Source organism: Limulus polyphemus, unplaced genomic scaffold (assembly GCF_000517525.1).
Source record: "Limulus polyphemus unplaced genomic scaffold, Limulus_polyphemus-2.1.2 Scaffold3045, whole genome shotgun sequence".
Classification (NCBI taxonomy): domain Eukaryota; kingdom Metazoa; phylum Arthropoda; class Merostomata; order Xiphosura; family Limulidae; genus Limulus; species Limulus polyphemus.
The window spans coordinates 108,522-135,294 of record NW_013668655.1 but is presented as its reverse complement, the minus strand read 5'-3'; the positions used below and the strand labels follow the sequence as shown (position 1 = coordinate 135,294).

General features: G+C 31.8%; 1 protein-coding gene across 1 annotated transcript in view; it reads right to left on the bottom strand.

Annotated features, from left to right (window-relative positions):
- Window positions 1-26,773, bottom strand: part of LOC106468533 (nuclear factor related to kappa-B-binding protein-like) — a gene marked incomplete at its 3' end in the record, with an annotated part of 50,715 nt that overhangs the window by 13,711 nt on the left and 10,231 nt on the right. Inside the window, exons 4-13 of the mRNA XM_013928965.2 lie at window positions 26,454-26,509; window positions 22,546-22,613; window positions 21,352-21,479; window positions 19,348-19,531; window positions 12,669-12,794; window positions 8,857-8,960; window positions 6,140-6,227; window positions 4,862-5,126; window positions 3,561-3,663; window positions 1,790-1,916 (exon numbers count right to left, since the gene is read on the bottom strand). Of these exons, the coding sequence (XP_013784419.1) occupies window positions 1,790-1,916; window positions 3,561-3,663; window positions 4,862-5,126; window positions 6,140-6,227; window positions 8,857-8,960; window positions 12,669-12,794; window positions 19,348-19,531; window positions 21,352-21,479; window positions 22,546-22,613; window positions 26,454-26,509 (1,249 nt within the window). The remainder of the gene's footprint in view (window positions 1-1,789; window positions 1,917-3,560; window positions 3,664-4,861; window positions 5,127-6,139; window positions 6,228-8,856; window positions 8,961-12,668; window positions 12,795-19,347; window positions 19,532-21,351; window positions 21,480-22,545; window positions 22,614-26,453; window positions 26,510-26,773) is intronic.

The window sequence follows — 26,773 nt, the reverse complement described above, 5'->3', positions numbered from 1 at the left end:
TTATTTGAAAATTTGCATGATCATTTCATCAACTTAGCATGTCTTTAATAACTATTTTTTTTTGGTTTGTCATTTCACGAGACCATCCTTAATTATGTATGAAAGTTAGTATGTTACATGTGTAGTATCAACATAAAAATTATGTACGAAAGGTACTATGTTACACATGTGCTATCAACATAATAATTATGCATGAAAGGTACTATGTTACATGTGTGCTATCCAACATAATCATTATGCATGAAAGGTACTGTTACATTGTGTGCTAGCCAAAATAATCATTATGCATGAAAGTTAGTATGTTACATGTGTAGTATCAACATAAAAATTATGTACGAAAGGTACTATGTTACACATGTGCTATCAACATAATAATTATGTGTGAAAGGTACTATGTTACATGTGTGTTATCAACATAATCATTATGCATGAAAGGTATTATGTTACATGTGTGTTATCAACATAATCATTATGCATGAAAGGTATTATGTTACACGTGTACTACCAACATAATCATTATGTGTGAAAGGTACTATGTTACATGTGTGTTATCAACATAATCATTATGCATGAAAGGTATTATGTTACATGTGTGTAGTATCAACATAATCATTATGTATGAAAGGTACTATGTTACACATGTGCTATCAACATAATAATTATGTACGAAAGGTACTATGTTACATGTGTGCTATCAACATAATCATTATGCATGAAAGGTATTATGTTACATGTGTAGTATCAACATAATCATTATATATGAAAGGTATTATGTTACACGTGTACTACCAACATAATAATTATGTACGAAAGGTACTATGTTACATGTGTGCTATCAACATAATCATTATGCATGAAAGGTACTATGTTACACGTGTACTACCAACATAATCACTATTACCAAACAGGAAGTAAGTCAATACAGTGTTTTAAAAATCAATAAAATATAAAACAGTAGTTTCAAAACAATTAAAGATCAGGTCACAATCAGAATGACCGGGAGGAAGGTTAACTACTGGTCAAAGGTTTGAACCTACCAGACACTGACCAATTTCTGGCCAATGTCACTAAAAGGGTCTTTATGTTAATGAGTCAAAGGACTGTGAGACTAAGATTAATGGTAAATAGTATCCTTGGTAGTTACAAGGTGAAGAAAACTGTGAACTATCAGGTACAAAATGTTTGCCGAGGCTTTATCCAACAGGTTCTAGAACAAGTTTGCCAGTGCTCGATACATTTCCATTTTTATATTTGCTATGGCAAGAAGTAGAATAAAACCTACCAAATCGTTTTATATAAACCACAATAAAATACAGTCAAAATAAAGAACAAATATTCAAGTAAAACAAGTATAGAAATTCAGGAAAAAAAGTCATATTACAAGGATGATTAAATCTGACAATAATTTTTGAAAACTATACCATACGAACTACAGTTTTTGTTTCAATTTTACTATTAAAGATTAATTTAATTTTTGTACATGAAATAAACCAATTATTTACATGTTTACTCACCAATTCAACTGTGGGTAAAGAAAATTTGTTGAGGTCAAGTGACCAACCAATACACATTTAAAATATCACTTCTTATTTGTCCATTATTTGTTTGTAGCTTCCACAATTTTTATTTTTTCTCAGTTTTACACCATTGAAATAAAGCTTAGGGCTTTCCAATCCCAGGAAGAAAGTTATAAATCTGTATATTATTCCCAGTATTAAGGACCTATGAGAACACTACTTTATGATAATATATCAAATCAGAAACACTGACTGCAAAACTTTAAACTTACCTATTAGATCTCCAGCTAAGTACTTCAGTGCTGAGCTAACCAGTTCTGTCCAGTTATCATGACCTCCTAGCCAGTCACAGCCAACAACAACAGGACTTTCTAACCACATTCTTACTCGTTCTTCAAGCTACAAAAATGAAAGCCAACATTACCCAGCAGAATACGCAAGTAATAAAAAGTTCAGAATCATATATTTTACATAAAAATTACTTTTTTCACTCAATCTTACTGTTTCTTTTAAACAAAATATGAGGTTAATAATAAATGAAACACAAAATCTCAATGGTTTATACTCTTGTTTCCTATTCCAGTGAATAATACTGTATGTAAAACTTAAAGAGTAAATTCTATATAATAAAGTAACCATCAATACAGAAATTATTTAAAAAAAATCTTTACATCCTGCTTTTGAATAAATGAAGTACGAGACTTTGATAATTAAGAACTTCATATTTTATTAACCCTCATATGACAAACCTTTTTCTAGTATTAATTACACTGAGGTTCACATATACATTGTAGCATAATACTAAGTAGTTTTATGTTGTTCCTGTTATAACATTCAGTGTAAAGAACTTACTTGATCTGGAGAAGTTACTCATTACACAGAAGATCTCAACACTGGTTTAACTATTAACTACAATATAGATTGTTAAATTTCTTTTTCCTATGTCTGTGAGATTCATACATTACTAGGAATCCTGTAACCAAGAAATTTATCGAGCCACAACCAATTTGGGGCATAACAAATTATAAAACTGTTTAAAAATTGATGGAGTTTCACTGGTACGTTATTTCAAGAGTTCAAAATAAACTAATTATTATTTTTTAGGTATTTCATTATTACCATATTTTACAAAATTCTTAAAATAAATTTTCTGGTAAGTGCTGAGAAAATTTCTTTTAAATAAATTATGTGACAAATTTAGCTTATCTTAAGTACAGAGCACCTATAGTTGGAGGCAAACTAGTCACAGTGAAACATTAGTCTATGACTACACTTGATGACTGGAGATTGTCAAGGCTAGCCAGTAACAGTGAAACATTAGTCTATGACTCCACTTGATAAGTGGATATTGTCAAGGTTAGCCAGTAACAGTGGAACATTAGTCTATGACTCCACTTGATAAGTGGATATTGTCAAGGTTAGCCAGTCACAATGAAGCATTACACTCTGACCCCTCTTGATAACTGGATATTATCAAGGCTAGCCAGTCACAATGAAGCATTACACTCTGACCCCCTCTTGATGACTGGATATTGTCAAGGCTAGCCAGTAACAGTGAAACATTAGTCTATGACTCCACTTAATAAGTGGATATTGTCAAGGAAAGCTAGTCACAATCAAACATTAGTCTACGACTCCACTTGATGACTGGAGATTGTCAAGACTAGCCAGTAACAGTGAAACATTAGTCTATGACTCCACTTAATAAGTGGATATTGTCAAGGAAAGCTAGTCACAATCAAACATTAGTCTACGACTCCACTTCATGAGTGGATATTGTCAAGGCTAGCCAGTCACAATGAAGCATTACACTCTGACCCCCTCTTGATGACTGGATATTGTCAAGACTAGCCAGCCATAATGAAACATTAAACTATGACTCCACTTGATGACTGGAGATTTACAAGGCTAGCTAGTAACAGTGAAACAATTAAACTATGACTCCACTTGATGACTGGAGATTTACAAGGCTAGCTAGTCACAGTGAAACATATTCCTCTAGACCTTTCTGTAATGTTTAAAATAGAAAGAGTTTGAACCAACCTTCACAGCTGACATCTTCATCTCTGGTGTTGAGAGAAACAAATCTCTTAAGAGTGAAAAAAAAGAAACTGGTAGATTTCCTTCTTGTTCAGGGGTGGATGCTCTGAAAAAACAACAACAGGTTGTACTGGCTAGTTCAACAAGTTAGAACAGGAGCTTTAAAAGAATAAACTGACTAAGTAACACAAAATGAAAACTTTCTTTAAACTTGTCCGTTGCATGTACTTTTCTAATTCGAGTTACCATTACAAGTGACCACACATAATTACTAGGTTAAGGATACATTATAATCAAAAATACTCACAAAATCATTGGCATCTTAACTGGATAACTATTCACTGTTCTAATAAAACCAGTTAACTTTATACAAGTTCACCATAAATTGAACACTGATATCCTGTTTTTCCAGGATATCACTGTACTAAACATTCTATAAAAAAAATCTATGTCAGATGTTGTTTGCTAGTATTATATTATTAACATTTAAACATGATTTGATATTTCTACTTTTCTCTACAAACAATTTTCAAGACAAGTGGGAACATAACAGGAGTCATGTTTTATTTAGCATGATCTAAAATTATGACATACTTGCTATATATTGTCTTACAAGAATAGTTGGGTAGATAAATATCAAGACGTTTCATACTTTATAATATACGGGTAATTTCAAAGTATACATGTGAATCTAACATTAAAACCATCAAAATACACAGATCAATAAGAAAGTAAGTTTCACTTGAATTTTTAACAGAAAACTTGTAATCCTTTTATCTTCTAAAATTTTTATTAATGTTTCGTTATAACAAATGTCATCATCTAAGCCATTAAAAACATTTATAGAATGCTTCCATTACAAATATTTCTTATGTTATAAATAACAATTTCAATCATTAATAACAAAATAAGACTTCCTGATCATTTAAATAAACATTATAAATTAAAAACAAATCATGATCAACATGAAACTTGTAATCATGATCTTTATGAATGAAAGTGGGAACTTCTACATGTTTAAACAAAAGTATTGATAATAAAGATCACGATCCTTATAAATATAGTTAGCTTTCGTTAAAATTCAATCATGCTTCTTCATCAATTGTTGTTATTTATTTCATTTGTGATTACCAAGGATTTTCTCCCGAGTGCCTTGGATTTGGCAACTATTGTTCCTTGAGTGCCAAGGAAAACTAACGACACGCTCCAGGGAGTACCGTTTATGGGATACCCCAGGGCATGGCATAATGGGTCATTTAATTCAAGCTAACATTTAACCAAATGAATGCTCAATTGTTTATTACCTTGCAGGAAAAACAAAAGGTGCCTCCCCATCACTTCCAATATCTACATCCATATCTTCGTCATCCTCTGCTTGCTCGGGTGCAATTTTATTCTCCACTTTAATGTTACTTGCCTCTGTAACAACCGGTGGTTGTGGTATCGGCTCCTGGCTGTTTCCAGCAGCACTATCTAAAGCCTGAGATTCACTGGTAGTAGAACGAGGTGTTTTGGATTTTTTTTCTAATATTTCACTGTTCTTGCTTCTCTTCTTAACATGTTGCTCAACTGTAATTTTGGAAACATTTTTAGCCCTTCTTTTGTTGTATTTTCTACACAGTAACTGAGTAATAGTTTAGACAAGTTTTATAAACATGTCTGTTCAAGTATACTCTTCGACAGTAAATTTAAAATTGAAACAAAATCTTGATAGGTTTTTAATAGGTTGTTTAGGCAGAGTATTCATAATGAATCTAAGTATCAAATGGACAGTAACTGCCTGTTGTAAAAACTTAGAAATGTTGAGGACGACGTTTCGAAAGTCTTCCGCCTTTCGTCTTTAGGCTCCGAGTAAGAATTAAGAAATAATTATTTTCTGCTTATGTGAAGCCAATTTGAACAATCCCAAGTGTGGATTCAACTGTTATTCTGTCAGCACAAGAATGTAATAACAATTATGTTCACTTTTACTAAATTTGTCCAGTCTCGTTATTTCACACACACACGCGCGCATTAGGAAACTCCTAATTACCTGAGATAATCCACTGTCAATAAGAGATTTAAGTATTTGATACTTGTAAGGAAATCTATCCTGGAAATGTCACATTACTATAAGGAATGGCACAGAAGATAACGAAATAACTTCTTCTATGATATTGTATTGTGTACAGTAGAATATGAATCAATACCATGTTTGTTTCTGTTGTTTAAAGACTCATATCATATGTATTTATATCTGATCAAATAAATTACTATGTTAAATTTGTTTTTTTTTATTGCGAGTTTTTGGAGACTTTGTTGGGCAATTAAACCAGTTGTCCAATAAAATCTCTGACAAGATAGATAAGAAATAATAGAATGTCCATGGTACTTGTTTAATAAAATAATAAGTTCCTATTACTCCTTTTACTGATTGAGCAATTTTATCAAAATGTTAAGCAAATAACTTAAAAGCATCACAGTTTTATTTAATTAATTATAAACTCTAGACTAAATGTTAAACTACATTTAGATATGATTTTTTTTATAAAACTTAATTGCAGTAAATTCTCACTATCATGCTATTATAAAATATAACTTACGTGGTTTAGGCGTTGGACGACGAGTCATATTTGTTCTTGCTATCAATCCTTCTAAACTGATGTTACTAACATCTAACTCTGGATGTTTCTAAATAAAACAAAGAAACACATCAAACATATTGTTGGTGTGAATGTGCTTTGTAGTCACTATGAAAAAAAACCTACATACTGGATAGGTGAAGTGAAGGAAAAGTGTCATTGGCCACTATTCAGTTCTTCACATTATATAGCAACATAATAGCAGATATAATAAATAAACTTAGTATTCTGAAAAGTGTTTAATATCGAAGTCTAAGTTCATGGGAGGTCCAGTTCAATCTATATTTTGATCAACATGTGTCATTTGCTTATACTAGTTTTGGAGAATTCCACCCCTCACTTTTCACTACGAAACTTAAAAATAAGTGTTCTCAAGAAAGGGATGCTTTAATATTTTTTTATATTTCAGACCTTTTTCTTATCATTTTACAAATGATTTAAGTAGCTTTAAAATACCTTAAGCACCCATTTACATTTCTCTCTGTGACAAAATTTAATATTAATGCTTCTCCACTAACATAGAGGGTGCTGCCATCTAAAGGTTTATAAGTGTAAAAGTTTTTACAATTTAATGAAATGTAGCATCATCAAGTTACAAACGATGGTCATCTAAGCATCTACTATCATGATTTTATGATGAAAAAACTATTACAGCAATACATATGAGTAAAATTATCAACAACATTGGAGAATGAGGTGTTCTAGTCTTTCAATAAAATTTCTACAAATATTAAAAACAATGAAGCTATGTTTGTACTTAAAACATCTAACTAATTAATTCATGTGGTTATTCTACTATGGTAATTTCTAGATTTCATTATTTCTTTTTATGTCTGTTAATGTTCAATGATGTACTAGCTTTGTTTTAGATATTTACTGAAATACATCACAAAACTTGTTATTTGTTAACAGTACTCAACTCCTTTATATTTATCAAAGTAGTATTTATAATAGGAAATTATTTGTGATCTAAACGTTCAATGATGTACTAGCTATGTTTTACATATTTACTGAAATACATCACAAAACTTATTATTTGTTAACATTACTCAACTCCTTTATATTTGTGATCTAATAGACTCATTCATATTTTTGCAATTAGATTTACCAATCTAATTTTTAATGATCTTTTTTTAATTTGGTTTGTAATGTCTAAACCTTTAAAAGACATGAAAAGAAAGCTAATTTCCACCATAATGATCTAAAGGAAAAAAGCAACATGCTAAACAAACAGTTAACTATTAAAAAATAAAAAAAACAATGCTTTCCATTAGAATTAACAAATAAACTTATTCTGTAATCAGAAACTTTAATTTTATTGATCTACCTTTTGTTTCAAGGTTTAGCTGTCCTAGCTTGTGATACAACAACACAGTTACGAGTTACGTGAATATGCTTTCACTTAAACAAATAACATATAAAGTCTAGCAATATAAACCACTCAGTATCCTTTACATGATTGTTAGAACATTCTATACAAGTAAAACTGAATTACATAAAAAACTAATTATAGTAAATGATGAATAATAGAATATGGTGTGTATATATAATCAAATGTTAGAAAACTAGAATACTTAAACCTTAAATAAGTTATTCATGATATTAGAACAATAAATTTTATATCCATCTATATTTACAAAAGCCACCCTATGTACACTTTGATGGATAGTTTAGGCAGAGTATTCATAGTGAGTTAACTGTGAAATGGGTTGTAACAGCCTATTAGAGAAACAGTTGTATAAAATATATTGGTCACTCTACAATCTACAATCAAGTGTAAAGAAAAATGTTTCCCAAGTCTTCTGCCTTTCGTATTTAGGTTAGTTTGTGTTAGGTACTTCAGGCCTTATATAGTACCCATGTGGATTTAGATGGATGTGTTTTGATTGGTTGTTTGTTCCTGGTCCTGATTGGTGGATGGACTGAGTGTGGATTCAACCAATGGTAGTCATAAGTTGCTGATTTCTAGGCCGAGTCTCTGTTCAATAAAGGTTTTGTTGTATTGATGTAGCAAGATTCCTTTATTTTGCTGATTTCTAGGCCGAGTCTCTGTTCAATAAAGGTTTTGTTGTATTGATGTAGCAAGGTTCCTTTATTTTTGTTGTTTTCCAAAATCTGTCTTGAGTTGAAGATTCTAGCTTTGTCCCAGTTGCCAAAATACATTCTGGAATAGCTGAATTCTGTGATTTTATTAGTCTTGTGTTGTCTTTGTATAGTCACCAAAATATTTTTACAAGTGTTTCTCTAATAGGCAGTGTTGCCACCCATTTCACAGTCAACACCTTGTGTATATTTTTGGTTGTTTTTTCAAATATAAAAGGAAGAAAGAAAAAATAATGATGAAAAGTCACAACAAATGTGCATAACTTAAATATGCCTTGTAATTTTAACAAATACATAAAACGTATGGCCAACCGAAACAGCATCAATGAAAGTTACTTAGGAGGTATAGCCATTAATTAAACAATAATAAGCCTGATTCTTTCAAGAAAAGTGTCCATAAACATTAGTGACTAGCTAATTATCATACAAGAGGACTTTAATTAGTAATAAAAAGTTTTAATTGACATCAAATATCCAAACTAGATACCATGTATCTACTTAGGGATAAAACCTTATGACAAAAGAATTGAAAATATTTTGTTTAATTTCCTAGGAAATATTTTTAAACGACTTACTTCTTTGTCCATTTTTCTTCTCTTATGCTTGAGAAGCATCTCTCTGTATCTTTCTTCAGTCATTTCACATGTTGCTAGGGAACGGCAAATGAATCTGCCAGAACCTAAAAATGCATATTTTTTAAATCAGATATATATGTATTAGTAAAGAATACCATTCTGCTAAAGATAATTATTATTATTATTCATCATTACTGGTTGCAAAATACTTTATTTTCTTTTTATGCTTTTTAGGTTTGTTTAACAAAATTCAATAATTGATTAATAAGTGGGTTTAAACATTCAGTTCTTGTGTACACTTACTACTTACAATCAGAATTATTCACTCAATACTCAATTCTTATTTTGAAAAACATTACAGTTATTTTTGAAATAAAATAATAAAACTATTCTTTTGATGTGTATTGCAAATAGATGTGTTGGAGATGAACAAATTAAAAATATAAATTTGGAACTTTCCTAAAACAAATCTTTTCAAGGCATTTATAACCAATACATACACATTTGAAAGTAAACTAGGTAGTAACGTTTATTTGTAAAAATCTAGGAAATTTATAATTTCAAGTTTACACACAAAGATTTGATCCATCACACACAAAGCTATATCTCTGGAGAGAGTTGCTAATCAGCAGATACCAGGATATTTCCAGGACAAATCACCCATGTTGGATTTAAAATACTACTACATGAAACTTGTTACAGTGTTCTTCCAGACAAAAACATAATAATGATCTTTAGCCTAATCAGGTCTTGGGGCTGAAAGTTTAGAGAAAAATCAATATTTGTGAAAACAACTTGTTACATGAGGACCTTAAAAATGGTACAGAGTTGCAATGTTAACCTTTAACCAAATCTCTGACCTTTTAAAGTAGAAACTTGAAAATTATTTTCATGATATGGTTAATGTCTCTGCTTCTTCTGTACAAAATTATAAGAATGTAAATGTTCTTTGTTAGGCCAAGCAAAAACAACAACAACAACAAAAACCCTAACCTTTCTAGCCTGATAATAATACTGCAACAACAACAAAAAAAACCTAATCTTTCTAGCCTGATAATAATACTCATGAGATGGTTGAGGGAAGTCTTCATTTCTGTCTAATACAGTATGGTAAAATGCTAAACAAGGTCCTGGATTTCAAATATGCCCTTATTTAGAAATGCAAATAATTTAATGAATTGCACCCTCAGAAAACCTTATCTGAGCTAGTTACAAAAAAACTGTCACTTCCTCTATAGGTAACCAAATAGACTCAGATTTAGACTCATTACTGATTCCAAATGGTAGAACAGACTAGTTGATCATAGCTAACTTTGTTAGTGTTGCTCTTTAACTATTTGGGAGGCATCTTTCTCAGAGATACATTATCCTGAGAATTTGTTTAGCTCTAGAGTGTACATTTTTACTTAAATTTGACTGAAAAAAATTATTAATTTGCATTTGCTGCTCAATTCTCAATTACCAGTTCCAACAATGAAAAACTGTACTTCTAGGGTTTCTAGTAGCCTGTGCAATAGGAAGATGTTCAAAAGTAAGTTAAGCCTAAAAGTTGTCAGTGATGAAGACAGGTGACTTTAATCTGTGATAAGAGGTGTTTGGTCCAAAAAAGAAAAGGAAAGAAGATGACACAATTCCACACACTGTCAGTTGAAATAACTGATCTCACTGTCCACAACAAAATCAAAGATGTTGCTTCCAATGCAATTCCAGAAGTGAAACTCTGTACAGAATGCAATACTAAGTCCACAGACTGGATCAACCTGGCTTGAGTGTTCCTTATGAACTATGTTACCTGGCACTGCAGTTTCTAATCACAGTGATATTATACACACTGTTGTTTATGACATGTTGGGATTGCCAAAGGTGTTGCAATCATAGGTAAAACTATTACCAACAGGCTATCAAAAGTCCACAGTATGGAGATTTGTGTTTGTAGAAACAAAAGCACAAGTGTAAACAAAGAATAAAACCTTTATTCACATAAAAAAGATGTTGGTATCTTTCTTTAACACTTACTACAATACAATCAAAGCTCTGGCTGCTAAAGCAGGATTAATCACAACATCACTCCACAAAAGTCCAACTGGACTGTATTAATACCAAATTTTTGTTAGTGTTGTAGTGCATTACCCTACAATCCAAAGTTACTTATGTCAGTAGTCAGTCTCATTGGGATCAAAACAGATTAACACGTAGCTAATACCAACCTGTACAAACCCTTGCACCATCTATTTACACACACTTTACACAGTGGTGATACAGAAACCTGGCCAAGCAAGTACAAGTCAAAATCTCTTGACTGATTATTGTGATATATAACCCTGGTGTACTACCTACATCCTGTTTATGAAGAAACAATATAATGAAGCAAGCTTTTTTTTCAATAATCAGAAAAAAATTCTTTTATAACATACCTGAAGATATATTCCCATTCTATATTGTCTTTAGAGATGAGTAAATTAATGAAAGTTTTCAAATGTGTAACAGAAAAGACCTGTGAAAAACATTAAGTAAAGTAATACAAAAACACATTGTTTGACACCATTCTTCAACCAGTAATGCCTATCTAACAACATACACTAATAATTCCTTACTTTCCAGAAGAACTGACCAAATTGCAAGCTGCTGCAAAGGCACAACTTAAACTTGAAACAACAGCAGTAAATTGAGAAGACAACTACCATTTGAAACCCTAATGGAAACTGATACTGTTGAGCATCAGATTTTGTTGGAATCTCAGAAAAAGTTGAAAAAGTAAAAAGAATGTTAAAGAAGAAATTCCATTTGTGTGCATGCTCTTGTACAGAGAAGCTAATGATTCAAGCTCTTTCCATTTGGAATTCAAAGAAATTGGTGTATCAAACTATCATGTGCAGCACAATCTGGGTTACTTGGATTATCAGAGATAATAGAAAACAGGCTGAGTGCAAAGCAAGGGAAGGTATTCTGTGATTTTACAAAAGAAATGTCAGGAAGCACCCAAAAAATAAAGTGTTAGGACTGCTGAAACAGGGTAGAAAGACTATGAGCAAAATATTCTCAACCTGAATGAACTATATGTCAAGTACAACAAAGAACTGGTTCATTTCTGTAAGTCTGCAAAGCTATGTCTATCACTAGAACCTACTGCATCATTACTAACTCTATAGAACATTCAACAGCAGATGGTTATTCAAATTTTCCAGTTAACTAATAGAAAAGAAAAAACCCCTTCTGAAGAAAACTCATTAGTTCAGTGGGTACTATGTTATATAATATAAAAAATAGTACAATTTCATCAGTCTCTGTTAAACTGAACTCAGTTTGGATTATGAACAGAACTTCACATAACAAAAGCTCTTTTGGTGTTATCATCACTGGAATAGTAGGGAGGAAAGCTGCAAAAACAAGCTTGAAGCATCACATTAATAACCAGAATTTTTAACTTCAGTGGACACAACCAGTTATATAATGAAAGAGAAATTGATACTATGATGTTAAAAATAAAATTAACAATAACTGTTTCATATCCTTCATGTTTATTCTTTAGCCTACTTCTTGTACGGTTGATTTTGTATCTTTATTTTACTGCTAAGAAAAAGGATATATCTTCCAGGTTTTCACATTTATTTGCCATTTACTTACTTGTGTTTGACAAAATGTGATTCGGGACTTGTGCAAATCCTAGTTATTTATTTATTGTAGGCATATTTTTAATAAAACCTTTTGTTTGTCTTGTATGCTACAACTTGTGCATTGATATAAAGCTGGCTGTTCTTAGATGTGTTTCTAAAAACTTGTTGCTTTTACAGAATTCTAGATTCAAAACTCACCAGAGTTGTGGATACCTGAGCCAGTTGCTATGGTTGACACAACTCTATGCATGTCAGGATTAAGAGCTGTTTCCAGGTTATGAAGTTGTTTCTTGTGTTTTTTTGTCAGCTTGAGTGGGCTTCCTTCTGAAACACAAACACAAAAGTCAAATACTTCCACTGTACTATAAGTACATGTATCTACAGTGGACTTCCTTCTGAAACACAAACACAAAAGTCAAAGACTTCCACTGCACTATACTTACATGTATCTATAGTGGGCTTTCTTCTGAAACACAAACATAAAAGTCAAATACTTCCACTGTGCTATAAGTACAAGTATCTACACATCAACTGGGCACTTATTAAGACTTAATACATTTGTCAAACACAAAAAACAGACTGATCACACAATAAATGCAAAAATGTTGTCATATTACAGTTAGTCTCTAAGATAATGGGTAAACAGAAGGATCTCACTAAATTTCAAAGGGTTATAACAAGCAGTGTCTGTCTAGCAGAAATGTCATTGTCAAAAACACTATCTTTAACTGGCTGCCAAAAGTGGCAAAGGAACACTAGGAAACAACAGTAGGAACTAAAAGAATTATGTCTGAGTAAAGATGAAAATATGCTCACTACCAGCTGGTGAAAGATTTAGTGAAAAAACAATTAAACAGTGTTCTAAAGAGCAACAGAAATCTCTGTGTTCAATGTGACTTCAACAGTGACCATATTTAATACAAACAATACCGTGTGAAGGATAAAGGATATTATGTAAATTTTAATATGTATATTAATAAAGAATCCAAAAACAGCTACTTTAGATGAAAAGTACAATTTATGTGATGCTTAGATTACAAAATGTAATTAATGACTGAAATTAAATATATGGCAAAAGCAAGGAACAACCATGAACCTAACTTTGTTGTTCAGACAGGCCAAGTTATTAGGTGTAGTCCAAAGATGTGGGGGTTAACCTTTTGGTGGAAGGAGTTGAATTCATTAGTTACTACCAAAGATGAATAGCACCTACAGTGTATTTGAATACTGTTTCTAATCATGTACACTTCACAGTGCTATGTTTCTACTCTGAGTAGGTACTATTTATTGTTCAAGTGTATTTGAATACTGTTTCTTATCATGTACACTTCACAGTGCTATGTTTCTACTCTGATGAACAATAAATAGTAACTACGGTGTATTTGAATACTGTTTCTTATCATGTACACTTCACAGTGCTATGTTTCTACTCTGATGAACAATTTCAAATACACTGTAGGTACTATTTCACTGTTTTTAATCATGTACACTTCACAGTGCTATGTTTCTACTCTGATGAATAATGAAACTTACATTTATTGTAATAAAAATCATCTGCCATTTAATTGCCAAACTCACCAAATTATCCAAGTCTTTTTGTAAAGCAGCAGCATCTTCCTGACAGCCAGCAACACCCAAAACTTTAATTTAGTCAGCATATTTAAGTAATATCTTGACCATTCCTTAATTTATGTCGTTGATGTAAATCACAAGGAGCAAGGGTCTAAACACTGAGCAAAAAGGTACCCCACTAGAGACATTAATTCAGTTTGACTGAACTCCATTTATAACAACCCTCTTTCTTCCATCCAGCCAGTTTTCTATCCAATGAGTCAACCTATAATCCACACCTACAGAGATAATTTGTCTAAACAAGCCTTTTATGTGGAACCTTATCAAATGCTTTCTGAAATCCAGATACCCTAAATCCACATCTGCATCCTCACCTAAATAAGCAGTAACCTCTTCAAATAGCATTAAAAGATTAGTAAGACAAGATTTTTCCCTAGTGAAACTATGCTGACTGTCTAACAAAATTTTAAATTTTGTTACATGACTTTGCAAAGCATCTTTTATCAGACTTTCAAAAATTCTTTCCACAACTGATGTAAGATTAATAGGCCTATAGTTACTGGGACAATTTTTATTACCTTGTCTGAAAATAGAAGTAAAACTAGCCAACTTCCAATATTCTGATACCTGCTTACTATTCAGGGACTTAAAAAAAATAATAGCACATGACTCACATCACATATCCAATCCTTAACCACTTTCAAAACCCTTGGGTAAATATTATCTGGCCCAGGAGCCTTATCATTCTTTAAACTTCCCATTGTTTTCTTAGAATTAATGTGACCATCTTGTTTTCATCTAGAAACTGGTCAGGATGAGGTATAGTGCTTAACTCTCTCGCTACCATTTTGTATACATTATAGTTTCCATACTATAACTTTCAATACACCTTGTGTATCTTCACAAAATTTAGTAGACTCTTAGGAAACATTACAAGTCTTTTGTACACAAAAGATCAGATTTTTTAATGAAGTATTTTTACTAAAAAATTTTCTGTGAATATATATACATATATAGTATTTCTATATACTAGTCCGAGTGCAAGAAGATTTTCATGTTAAGATAAAAAATACTTCATTTCAAAAATCACAAATCTTATTGGTGCAATCTCTAAAACCTAAATAAATTTCAAACTTTTTCACATAAAACTTTACATTTTATCTGTTATTTTTTTCTACCCTAACTTTATACAAGACTGGTCATATTGACTGACCTTGTAACTGTAACCATGAAAAGAAAAATCTAAATTACCATTTTTTCTTTTTATAATGACATCAAATTGTAATATGAGACAACACTTGTTTATTCTAAATAGCTTTAAACTGATAACAGCATACATCTATTTATACTTATATTTTATTGCTTTTTTAACCCTATCTAACTACTATTCGCACCATTACAAGTTGTAAATCACTTGGCAAACATACAGCTCACATTATACTATTGAATTATATTAAGCACAAGTTGTTCACGAGCCTACTTCTTGAAACATTTTATTATTATTATCATCTATTTCACCTTAAATAACATAAAAAGTTTCCTATTTTTACATTCTAGTTACTTGTATAATAATAAATAAAAAATACACATGAAAAACAAGAAAAAATACCTACCTGGATCTTTTTTTTTTGCTGTTGACACTTAACCCTACTTTTTTATAATAATGGTAATACTACACTAAATAATTTTTTTCCAAATTAAGTAATGCAAAAAAAAACCATAGGATAATAATGTGCAAAAAACAGAGAATGTCTCATAGCTATCACAATTTTTCTGGCTTTCTAATCATGTGACAAGAGCTGTTAAAACTTCATCTAAGCTCTTTGATGTGCTTTCTTGTGGGAATCAAGCTTGAACTGAAAGTGAAATTAACAATTCTCATTACAGAAAACAACATAATATAATACGTAATATGATAGATGAAAACCTTGGCTTTCTACTGAATATAAATAATATAATATTAACATCAGGGAGAACTATTGGCAATTTCTGAAAGAGAGGATGTGACAGGCGGGTGTGGTAAGAGGGATCCGGCTGTCTATTTCATGGCTCTGTAAACAAATAACATTGAAGGCTATGACATTATAATAAGTAATTTATGTTAAATTTCGTCCTTTTTGGAGGGGGGTAAATAAATTAGAGAAGAAGGAATGCCTAGAGATGTCAAAATTCTCACACTAGGGGACATTCTAGATCTTTTTTATATTACCTTATAAAAGTAAGAACTTAAAGTTATATACTATTAAGGTATGGAGTATTAGCTATGTCTTTATGCTATATTTATTGGTATACCATGAAAAGAAAGATAGTTTAATTAAATTTTGAATGTAAATCACAAAATTTAATAACCCAGACATCCCATAATCATCAGATATTAACCTTCTTGTATCATCCCTCAAAGACCCTACTCCAATCCTAACATCTTGCTTACCCTTAATGTATTTGAATAAATCCTTACTATTAAGTTTTACATTTTCAGCGAACCTTTTGCCCTATGTTTTTGTTGTTGTTGTTGTTCAAATTTCCTATTTGACCAACTCTTATGATCTTCTACAATCCTCCAAATCTCTCATCCTTGCAGTCAATTTAAACTTTTTATATTTAAAATATTTTTCTTTAGTGCTATCTTTTATAACCTTTGTAAGCCAACCTGGTTTTTTATTTGCAGCCACCCTTTTTTGTCTATAAGGAACATGCCTAACTTAACTATTTAAGACTTTGTTTTTAAAATTTTTTCACATTTTATCAGTATCTCCAACTAATGCAGTTGCCCAATTCACAGTAGACAATTCTTGTCTCATCTCTTCAAAATTTGATTTTCTGAAGTTCAGAACCAAAATCTCAATATTCCTTTATCTCAATGTGCAGCAAAACATCAAATCTAATTAAGCAATGGTCACTTGCATCCAGATGTTCCACAATCTCTAACCTATCAATCATTTCTTTATTAGATGTTAACAATAAACCTAGAATACCACTATTTCTAGTAGGTACCCTAACCAACTGGCAAAGAAAACCATCCTGAACAGTTTCTAAAAACCTGACTCCTTCATGACTTGATTTTAACATTTTCCAATCTATATGCCTAAAATTAAAATCTCCCACAATTATGATCTCTTTAATAGTTGAATTCTCTATTTCAGTCTATAGTTTCTCAATAATTTTATCAGTTTCATCTGGTGGTCTGTAACAAATTCCAACAAAAATCTTCACCCCCTTATTACTACCAATAGAAACCCAAATAGATTCAGTTTCAGTGTTATTAGCTTTGATATCGTGAACTTGAACAGGCTATAACCCATTATTACTACCAATAGAAACCCAAATAGATTCAGTCTCAGTATTATTAGCTTTGATATCGTGAACTTGAACAGGCTGTAACTCACATTATACATACAATGCCACTCCTCCCCCTTTAAGTTATTCCCATTATACCAAAATCCTGTTGTGACCAGCACTCTAAAGTCATTCATTTTATTTTTTGTACTTCTAGCATTACAATAACATTAGTTTAGCGTAAAACTACCATTGTACCTTGTTCCCACAATATACTCCTCTCTATGTCTTAGTTTTTCATCACTGTTTTAGTCCTCTCTACTGCCTAGTTTAAAGTTACTCTCAGAGTTGAGTTAATAGCTACTTGATTCAAGCTCACCCCTACCCTATTTAAATGTTTGTTTTGTTTTGAATTTCATGCAAAGCTACACAAGGGCTATCTGTTCTAGCCATCCTTAACTGGCAGTGATAGACTAGATGGAAGGCAGATAGTTAGAACCACTCACTGCCAACTCTTTTATCAACAACTAGTGGGATTGACTGTTACATTATAACACGCCCGTGGCTAAAAAGGGTAAGTATGTTTGGTGTTGGGGATTCAAACCTGTGACCTGGAGACTAGAGTCGAGCACCCTAACCATCAGGCTATACTAGGCCCCTAATTAAGTTTAAACTATCCATTCAAAAAAGCTCCCTTTTCCCATAGAATTGACCTCACATATTCAACCAGCCAGCATTCTCTTCCTCGCATATTAATCTAAGCCTAATATTCAGCCCTAGTGATCTCATGTGCAGTGTTAAGTCTTGGTATTATTCCTGACAGAATTAATTTATTATGGTCACTTCCTTCGAAATGCCTTGTAATTAACAATAAGTTCCTCTTACCTATGTTTCTCTACATCATTAGCCCCATGTACACTATAAATACTGCATCACTGCTACATTAGCATTCTTTACAATCTAACTTGCTCTGTCAGTTATACACTTCACCTATGTTCCTGAACAGCATGATCTAATTTACCCCACAGATCATCCTATCCATGTGTCATACTAAAGAATCACCTATGTTCCTGAACAGCATGACCTAATTTACCCCACAGATCATCCTATCCATGTGTCATACTAAAGATTCTCCTATGTTCCTGAACAGCATGATCTAATTTACCCCACAGACCATCCTATCCATGTGTCATACTAAAGAATCTCCTATGTTCCTGAACAGCATGATCTAATTTACCCCACAGACCATCCTATACATGTGTTATACTAAAGAATCTGCTATGACAATAACCTCCTCTTTTTCAATCCCATAATTATCCATCTTTGTTGTTATCCTTTCCTCTTCAAGTTCGTCATCTGCACAAGCTAAAGGCTGATCTAGCTTATGAACCGTATTTGCCCGCATATAATGCACTCCAAATGTATTGAATAATTTCTAAATACAGTAAGCAACTATCAGTGCATTAAACATTTTTGGAAATCTTTTATTGAAATTATTTTTACATGTTAATTTTACAGAATTTACTGAAAAGTTTATACGTGGTAATACACTAAGCTAATCATTCATCTCCACATAAATCTTTGTCATTGCTAGAATTGTCGTTATCATCGGATTTGTTTCCTTGAATCTTCGATTCATCCTCTTTTGATTACCACAGCTTGTCATCATCTGTTTCATCCATTGAATTGGATATGCAACATTTTTTTAAACCTTTAATGATGCTTTAATGACTTTTGTTGGTAGCTTCTAGTAAAATACCTAATAAAACCCAACATGCACGAATATAATGTGCAGTCAATTTTTCTGAAGATATTTGGAGAAAAAAAAAGTGTGCATTATATTCGGGCAAATATGGTATTAAATATTTAGAGTATGTAAGCACTGATAAGTAAACTTATTTATTATACCAGATCATACTGAAAATGTTGAACTGCCAACAAAAAGGTCAATAAGTGATTATTTGCAAGATTTTATTGACATGAATAACAAAAAATGAAACCTTTTTTAAAGTAAATTATTTAATGGTACCTGGATAGTTTTCATCTTCTGAAGAAGTATCCAGCTCTCCACATTCTTCTCGAACTGACTGAAGTTCACTGAAGTATCTCCACTTTGTTCGATCCTCAAGAGTTGGATCTCTTGTCTTGGGTGTGAACTGTTCTATTTTAACATGTTGATGAGGTGGCAGTACAGATGCAGCATCAAGTAATTTCTGGATTAGTAAGATGAAGAAAATAAAAACTTCATATAAAATAGAGAGAAATTCTGATGTTTATGTGGCTAAAAAATTTCTACTTACATATTTAACTGTTTTCCTTACTTTTGGCACATTTTCACAAAATGGAAATTTTTTACTCAACAACTAATTTTGTTCTTAAAAATTTCATCTGTTACTGTTTGCAAGATCAAGTACAACCACCATTTGCTGGCTTAAAGTCCCACATACAACTGTACTGATATTGATGGACTGTACCTGCATGTTAATGTACAGTAGATAAAGTATGTAAATACATTTGTCTAACAATGTATTTATAATCACATACTTCAGAAAAAAACTTATTGATCACTCACAATTATGCTAGCTCTGTAAATACACTGAACAATGCATAACAGGCTATATGACACTTGTTAATAAAACAAGGCTAAAGCTGGTAAAGACCATGGTGTAAAGCAACTTCACTAGCTTTGCTTATATCAACAAATGAAGAAAACTTTATGTCATCATTTCTTTATCCCTATGTGCAAAACACAACCTTGCAAAAAAGTGCCATTCATGGGTGGTGGCAAAACACAACCTTTTAAAAAGTGTCATTCATGGGTGGGGGCAAAACACAACCTTTTAAAAAGTGCCATTCATGGGTGGGGGTCAAACCATAACCTTTTAAAGAGTGACATTCATGGGTGAGGGGCAAAACACAACCTTGTAAAAAGTGCCATTCATGGGTGGGGGTCAAACCACAACCTTTTAAAAAGTGCCATTCATGGGTGTGGGTCAAACCATAACCTTTTAAAGAGTGCCATTCATGGGTAGGGGTCAAACCATAACCTTTTAAAAAGTGCCATTAATGGGTAGGGGTCAAACCATAACCTTTTAAAGAGTGCCATTCATGGGTAGGGGTCAAACCATAACCTTTTAAAGAATGCCATTCAACATAGTTATCAACTATTCATTTCATCCCACATTACATAGTTTGTGATAGAATGTACAGGAATACTGACAAAAACTACATTCCAGAAGTTATGGAAATGCATACAGTACAGCGGACAAAAGTATTTTTATTCTTCACGTGACCTTCACTCTGCATTTCAACTTGTCACAGTCCGAGTCAGATTGATATCTTCAGTACAAATACCATTGTAACACATCTGATTTTTTTGTGTCCAACAGACTAGTACAATTTACTAAAAGCTTGCCTCATTCTGTGTAGGTACACATAGTACGTTCAAAATTACACTCAAAATTTTTTCTCTTGTGACTAATAGTTTCGTGTAAATTTTTGACACAAAATTTTACCCCTCCTCCAGTGACTAATTTATAAGCTTGTGGGCTAATAATGCTAAAATTTAGGGTTTGTGAATGCAGCCGTAATTGCCAACTGTGCTAAACAACAACAAAGGAATCAATACAAATTTTAGGCCATCTTTAACATTTAGTATTTTTTTCTTATACCGATTGCTTTGCAGAATAACAAAAAAAAAAGATGCAAATAACCAAAGTACATACACTTATATATTTCATAAGAACAAATACTATTATAAAAAGTAATGAAACTAAAATAATATGTTCATAATATATTATTTTTTGTGTGTTTATTGATTAAATATTCCACACTTATCTTTTAATACCCAAGTTCAGATCAGTTTACATCAAAAACACAAAATTACTATGCATTTAAAGTTTTCAAGATAATTTGCATATGTTCTACTGCTATAAACTGTTGAAAATTAATTAACGTTGCTGAAATATTTTGAGGAATAGTTTAAAAAAAAAAGGAATCAGCGAAGAAAAATATGAAAAGAAAAACTACTTACTTTTCTAGATATGAGAATTTCTTGTAAAAGCCGACAGTAATACTGTTGTTGTTGATATCTGTACTCCCTATATGTTGCTTTCCGAAGAAGTGCTGTCATCTTGGCTACATCGGGGGCCATTACACCATCTAGAACCAGAAAATACAATAACTAGAAACTGAATGTCAAATTTCCTGATAGTACAACTCATAAAATACTACCTCTAAATGTATGTAAACAAATGCCTGTTTCTTGCATACCAAATAAGTTTTTTTTTTTGGTTGTAATATTCACAATTTCATTATCTTCAGAGGAACAGTTACATATCAAGACTAAATTATCCAAGTTGGTTATTTACTCTCTCAACGTGGGCTTGGATGATTTGACCGACCACATGAACTCTTTGTACTCATTTAAAGTCTTCATAGTCTTGATACTACTACTTTTTAATATAGTATGTATGTCTTCACAAAATTTGATACACTTTCAGTAAACATTATAAGTCTTTTTAATAAACTAAAAAAAGATTTGTCTGTGAATATATGAAATATTTTTTAGCTAGTCCTAGTGCAAAGTGATTTTCATGTTAAAATTAAAAATATTTTTCTTCATCTTAAAAATCTCAAATTTCATTTGTGTAATCTCTAAATCCTCCTAAATACATTTCAAATGTTTGTTTTCAGTAAAACTTTATATTTTGTCTGTTATTTTCTCTACCCTAACTCTATACAAGGTTGGTCAATTTATTTGATAGCTCTGTAACCAATTGTCTAAGCGATGACGATTTTATAGTGAGTAATTTACGTTAAATTTCATACTTATTGGAGAGGTGGTGAATATGATAGAGAAGAGGAGATATAAAGAGAAAATATGTCACATTTATCCCACTAGGGAAAATCCAGGATTTCTTAAAATATTGCCTTATAAAATTAAGAACTTAAAACTTATATACTATTAAAATATGGATTATTAGCTATGATTTTATGCTACAGTAATTGGTATAACGTAAACAAAAAGTAGTTTAATAAAAATTTTGAATGTAAGTCACTAAAACTTTATGAAATGCACAGTAAATGATGCTCGGGCACAGAGGGGTAAAAAAACCACTTTTTAAGCTAAAATTTAGTTATCACACTTAATAATACATCATTGATTTTATTAGACAAAAAATGATTAAAAGCTCTAATATTGAAGATTATTCTTCTAATTCCTCACCATTGAGCTTCTTGAAGAACTTTCTTAATGGGTTACCAAACTTGAAGTTTTCTCCATCAAAAAGTTTCCTATGGAGTAGAGGTATATTATGTATATATCTATATATACATTTTATAAATTATACATTATTCAGACAACTACATTAAACTAATAATAATAACTGGATTTACTCAATAAGTGTTTGTTAAGTAAAAAACCAAGCCACAGCATGATATAGGATATAGTCAGATACATATATTATGCAAGACATTTTAATATACTGTATCACCTAATGCAGTGCTTCTAAACCTTTTTCAATATCATTCAATATCATAAATTCAATATAAGTTTTCACTCACCCCAGTTAGAATAAAGACAAAAGTATAAAACTATAATGTAAATTATTTATTATGACTTCAAACTAGAACTAGAAGAAGTAATAATAACTAATGACACTTCTGAAACAAGTTACACAGAGCAAGTATTTTTGTAAACAGATGGAGAAAAGGATTGAAAACTTTCTATTAAAAATAAGTGCCTTAAATTTTTCCTTAAAGTAGATAAGACTGCACTGAACATACAAGTTACAATCAACTTCATTCCCATATGCCTAGTTTGTGTGTGTACAACAAAGCTAGATAACCTTGCCTTGCTTCAGTTCCAGATATAACCTCTCCCAGGACAAGAGAGGTTCACTGTAAGTATAAACTGTAACTGATAATAAATTAATTGTAAGGTTCACTGTAAGTATGAACTGTAACTGATAATAAATTAATTGTAAGGTTCACTGTAAACATGAACTGTAACTGATAATAAATTAATTGTAAGGTTCACTGTTAGTATGAACTGTAACTGATAATAAATTAATTGTAAGGTTCACTGTAAGTATGAACTGTAACTGATAATAAATTAATTGTAAGGTTCACTGTAAGCATGAACTGCAACTGATAATAAATTAATTGTAAGGTTCATTGTAAGTATGAACTATAACTGATAATAAATTAATTGTAAGGTTCACTGTAAACATGAACTGTAACTGATAATAAATTAATTGTAAGGTTCACTGTAAACATGAACTGTAACTGATAATAATGCTGAACCACTGGTAGCTTGCAAAACGATTAACAGTTGTAGGTAAACCATCATGGATGACTGGGACAATAAAATGTTAAACCACATTATAAAACAATGCAGGAGACAAGTTGCTCAGAGTCAGTAACAAGTTTCTAAAGAAAACTGTATAGCAAAAGCTCAATAATTTGGACACAGAAATTATAGCAGGAAATCAGTCTTACAAGCACAATAACATGATGTCAACAAACTGAAGACTTAGGAACACTGATGAATAAGCATTCACACTTTTTCAATTAAAAAGAAAATTCAAACAAGCATTCATCCGAGCACTATAATGGGTTGCAGGTAGTTCCACAGAACAAGTATACCCTATGATGCACAAGTCAAACAGTATACACTTTTTGCATAACAACATACACGTCAAACAGTATACACTGTCTTGCATAACAACACACACGTCAAACAGCATACACTGTCTTGCATAACAGCACACAAGTCAAACAGTATACAGTCTTGCATAACAACACACACATCAAACAGTATAAACTGTCTTGCATAACAACACATACGTTAAACAGTAAACACAACAACACATACATCAAACAGTATAGCATAACAGCACACAAGTCAAACAGTATACAGTCTTGCATAACAACACACACATCAAACAGTATACACTGTCTTGCATAACAACACATACGTTAAACAGTAAACACAACAACACACACGTCAGACAGTATACACTGTTTGCATAACAATACACATGTCAAACAGTATACACTGTCTTGCATAAAAGCACACACGTCAAACAGTATACACTGTTTGCATAACAACACACATGTCAAACAGTATACACTGTCTTGCATAACAACACAAACGTCAAACAGTATACAGTCTTGCATAACAACACACGTCAAACAGTATACAGTCTTGCATAACAACACACGTCAAACAGTATACACTGTCTTGCATAACAACACACAGTATACACTGTTTGCATAACAACACACATGTCAAACAGTATACACTGTCTTGCATAACAACACAAACAGTCAAACAGTATACACTGTCTTGCATAACAACACACATGCCAAACAGTATACAGTCTTGCATGACAACACACGTCAAACAGTATACACTGTTTGCATAACATACACGTCAAACAGTTTACACTGTCTTGCATAACAACACACATGCCAAACAGTATACAGTCTTGCATAACAACACACACGTCAAACAGTGAACACTGTCTTGCATAACAACACACACGTCAAACAGTATACACTGTCTTGCATAACAACACACATGCCAAACAGTATACAGTCTTGCATAACACACACGTCAAACAGTAAACACAACAACACACACGTCAAACAGTGAACACAACAAACACAAGATCATGAAGTTTTATCATTAGATTTCTAGCTCTGAAAACATGAAACTAGACAAATATCACAATTTTTAAAGCTTGAAAAAAAACACAATCAAAGTAAAATAGTACAGATCACAGTTTTCAGTTCTTATCAACAAGATGAAGGAGTTCAAAATAAAATAACCTCTCAAATGCTAAGCTCACTTAGCTTACTGTTGTGAAAGAGATGCAAGCTTAGAAGTGAGACTCGGGATGCACTTTTGATTTCCAGAAATGATGATAACTGCTTCTAGCATTTCACAAATTCAAAACATCACAGAAATATAAGAAGTACTTAAAAAGTTTTATAGTTTGTTGACCCTACAAAGTACTGGCATGCACATTATGAATTATATACTATTCACTTACAGTTAAACATCATAAAATCATATAGTAATAAATGTTTTAAGAATACTTCACCTCAAATTTCTCTTGTGACAACAAGAAGAAAACACAAGAATAAAGTGAAACTAATAGCATTTCAGCAAAAGATAAAAATCTCAAAATCAAAATCTTGATGTACAAGGAAAGCAATTACTTTGTAAAGATAATTTAGTACTCTATAGTAGCAGGATTTTCAGTAGCAGATAAACTTGTAGACAGTCAGGAATGTGCATGTTATCAGTAGCAGATAAACTTGTAGACAGTCAGGAGTGTGTGTGTTATCAGTAGCAGATAAACTTGTAGACAGTCAGGAGTGTGTGTGTTATCAGTAGCAGATAAACTTGTAGACAGTCAGGAGTGTGTGTGTGTTATCAGTAGCAGATAAACTTATAGACAGTCAGAAGTGTGTGTGTTATCAGTAGCAGATAAACTTATAGACAGTCAGGAGTGTGTGTGTGTGTGTTATCAGTAGCAGATAAATCTATAGACAGTCAGAAGTGTGTGTGGTGTGTGTGTTATCAGTAGCAGATAAACTTATAGACAGTCAGGAGTGTGTGTGTGTGTGTTATTAGTAGCAGATAAACTTATAGACAGTCAGAAGTGTGTGCGTGTGTGTGTTATTAGTAGCAGATAAACTTATAGACAGTCAGAAGTGTGTGCGTTAATAGATGAAAGTGAAGTTTGCCGTTCACTGCTAGATTCTTTATACATTTTACATAGACGTATCACTGTTTGGTGTCATAGTTTACACATTTGTTACTGATATTTTTAAAACGAAAATTTAAAAATCTGATTTATTGGTGCCTAGTCATGTGGTGTATAATTTGTGTAATACTGGATGTGTAATACTAAAAATAATATATCACTTTCTAAGACTTCAACTAGATAAAGTAATGAAACAGTTAACTGGGGTAGTAACTACTTTAATTTGTGTAATACTAAAATAATATTCCAGTTTATAGGACTTCAACTAGATAAAGTAATGAAACACTAAACTGAGGTACTAACTACTTCTGTAGAACCTGAATAACCTAACAAGGAAGCCTTGCACACTACAAACCTAAGTATATCTTTCTTTTCTTCTTGATCGTTTTCTGAGAATGATGGAAGGAATTTCTGTAAAAGACAAAACTTGGCCATCAACAAACAACTGTCTACTGTATGTCTGTTTCTTTATTCTGGTTTAATTTGAGTTTGATTTTGGAAAGTCATTCAAAACTTTGCTAAGTTAAAAACAATCAACAAAGATTTTAATGAGAAATGAAATGGAAATATTCTTCAGAATATCTTGTTTTAAAACTGGAAATACATACAGCTTGTAAAACTGGAGAATTTACATGCTCATACTTATATATATATATATATATATATATATATATA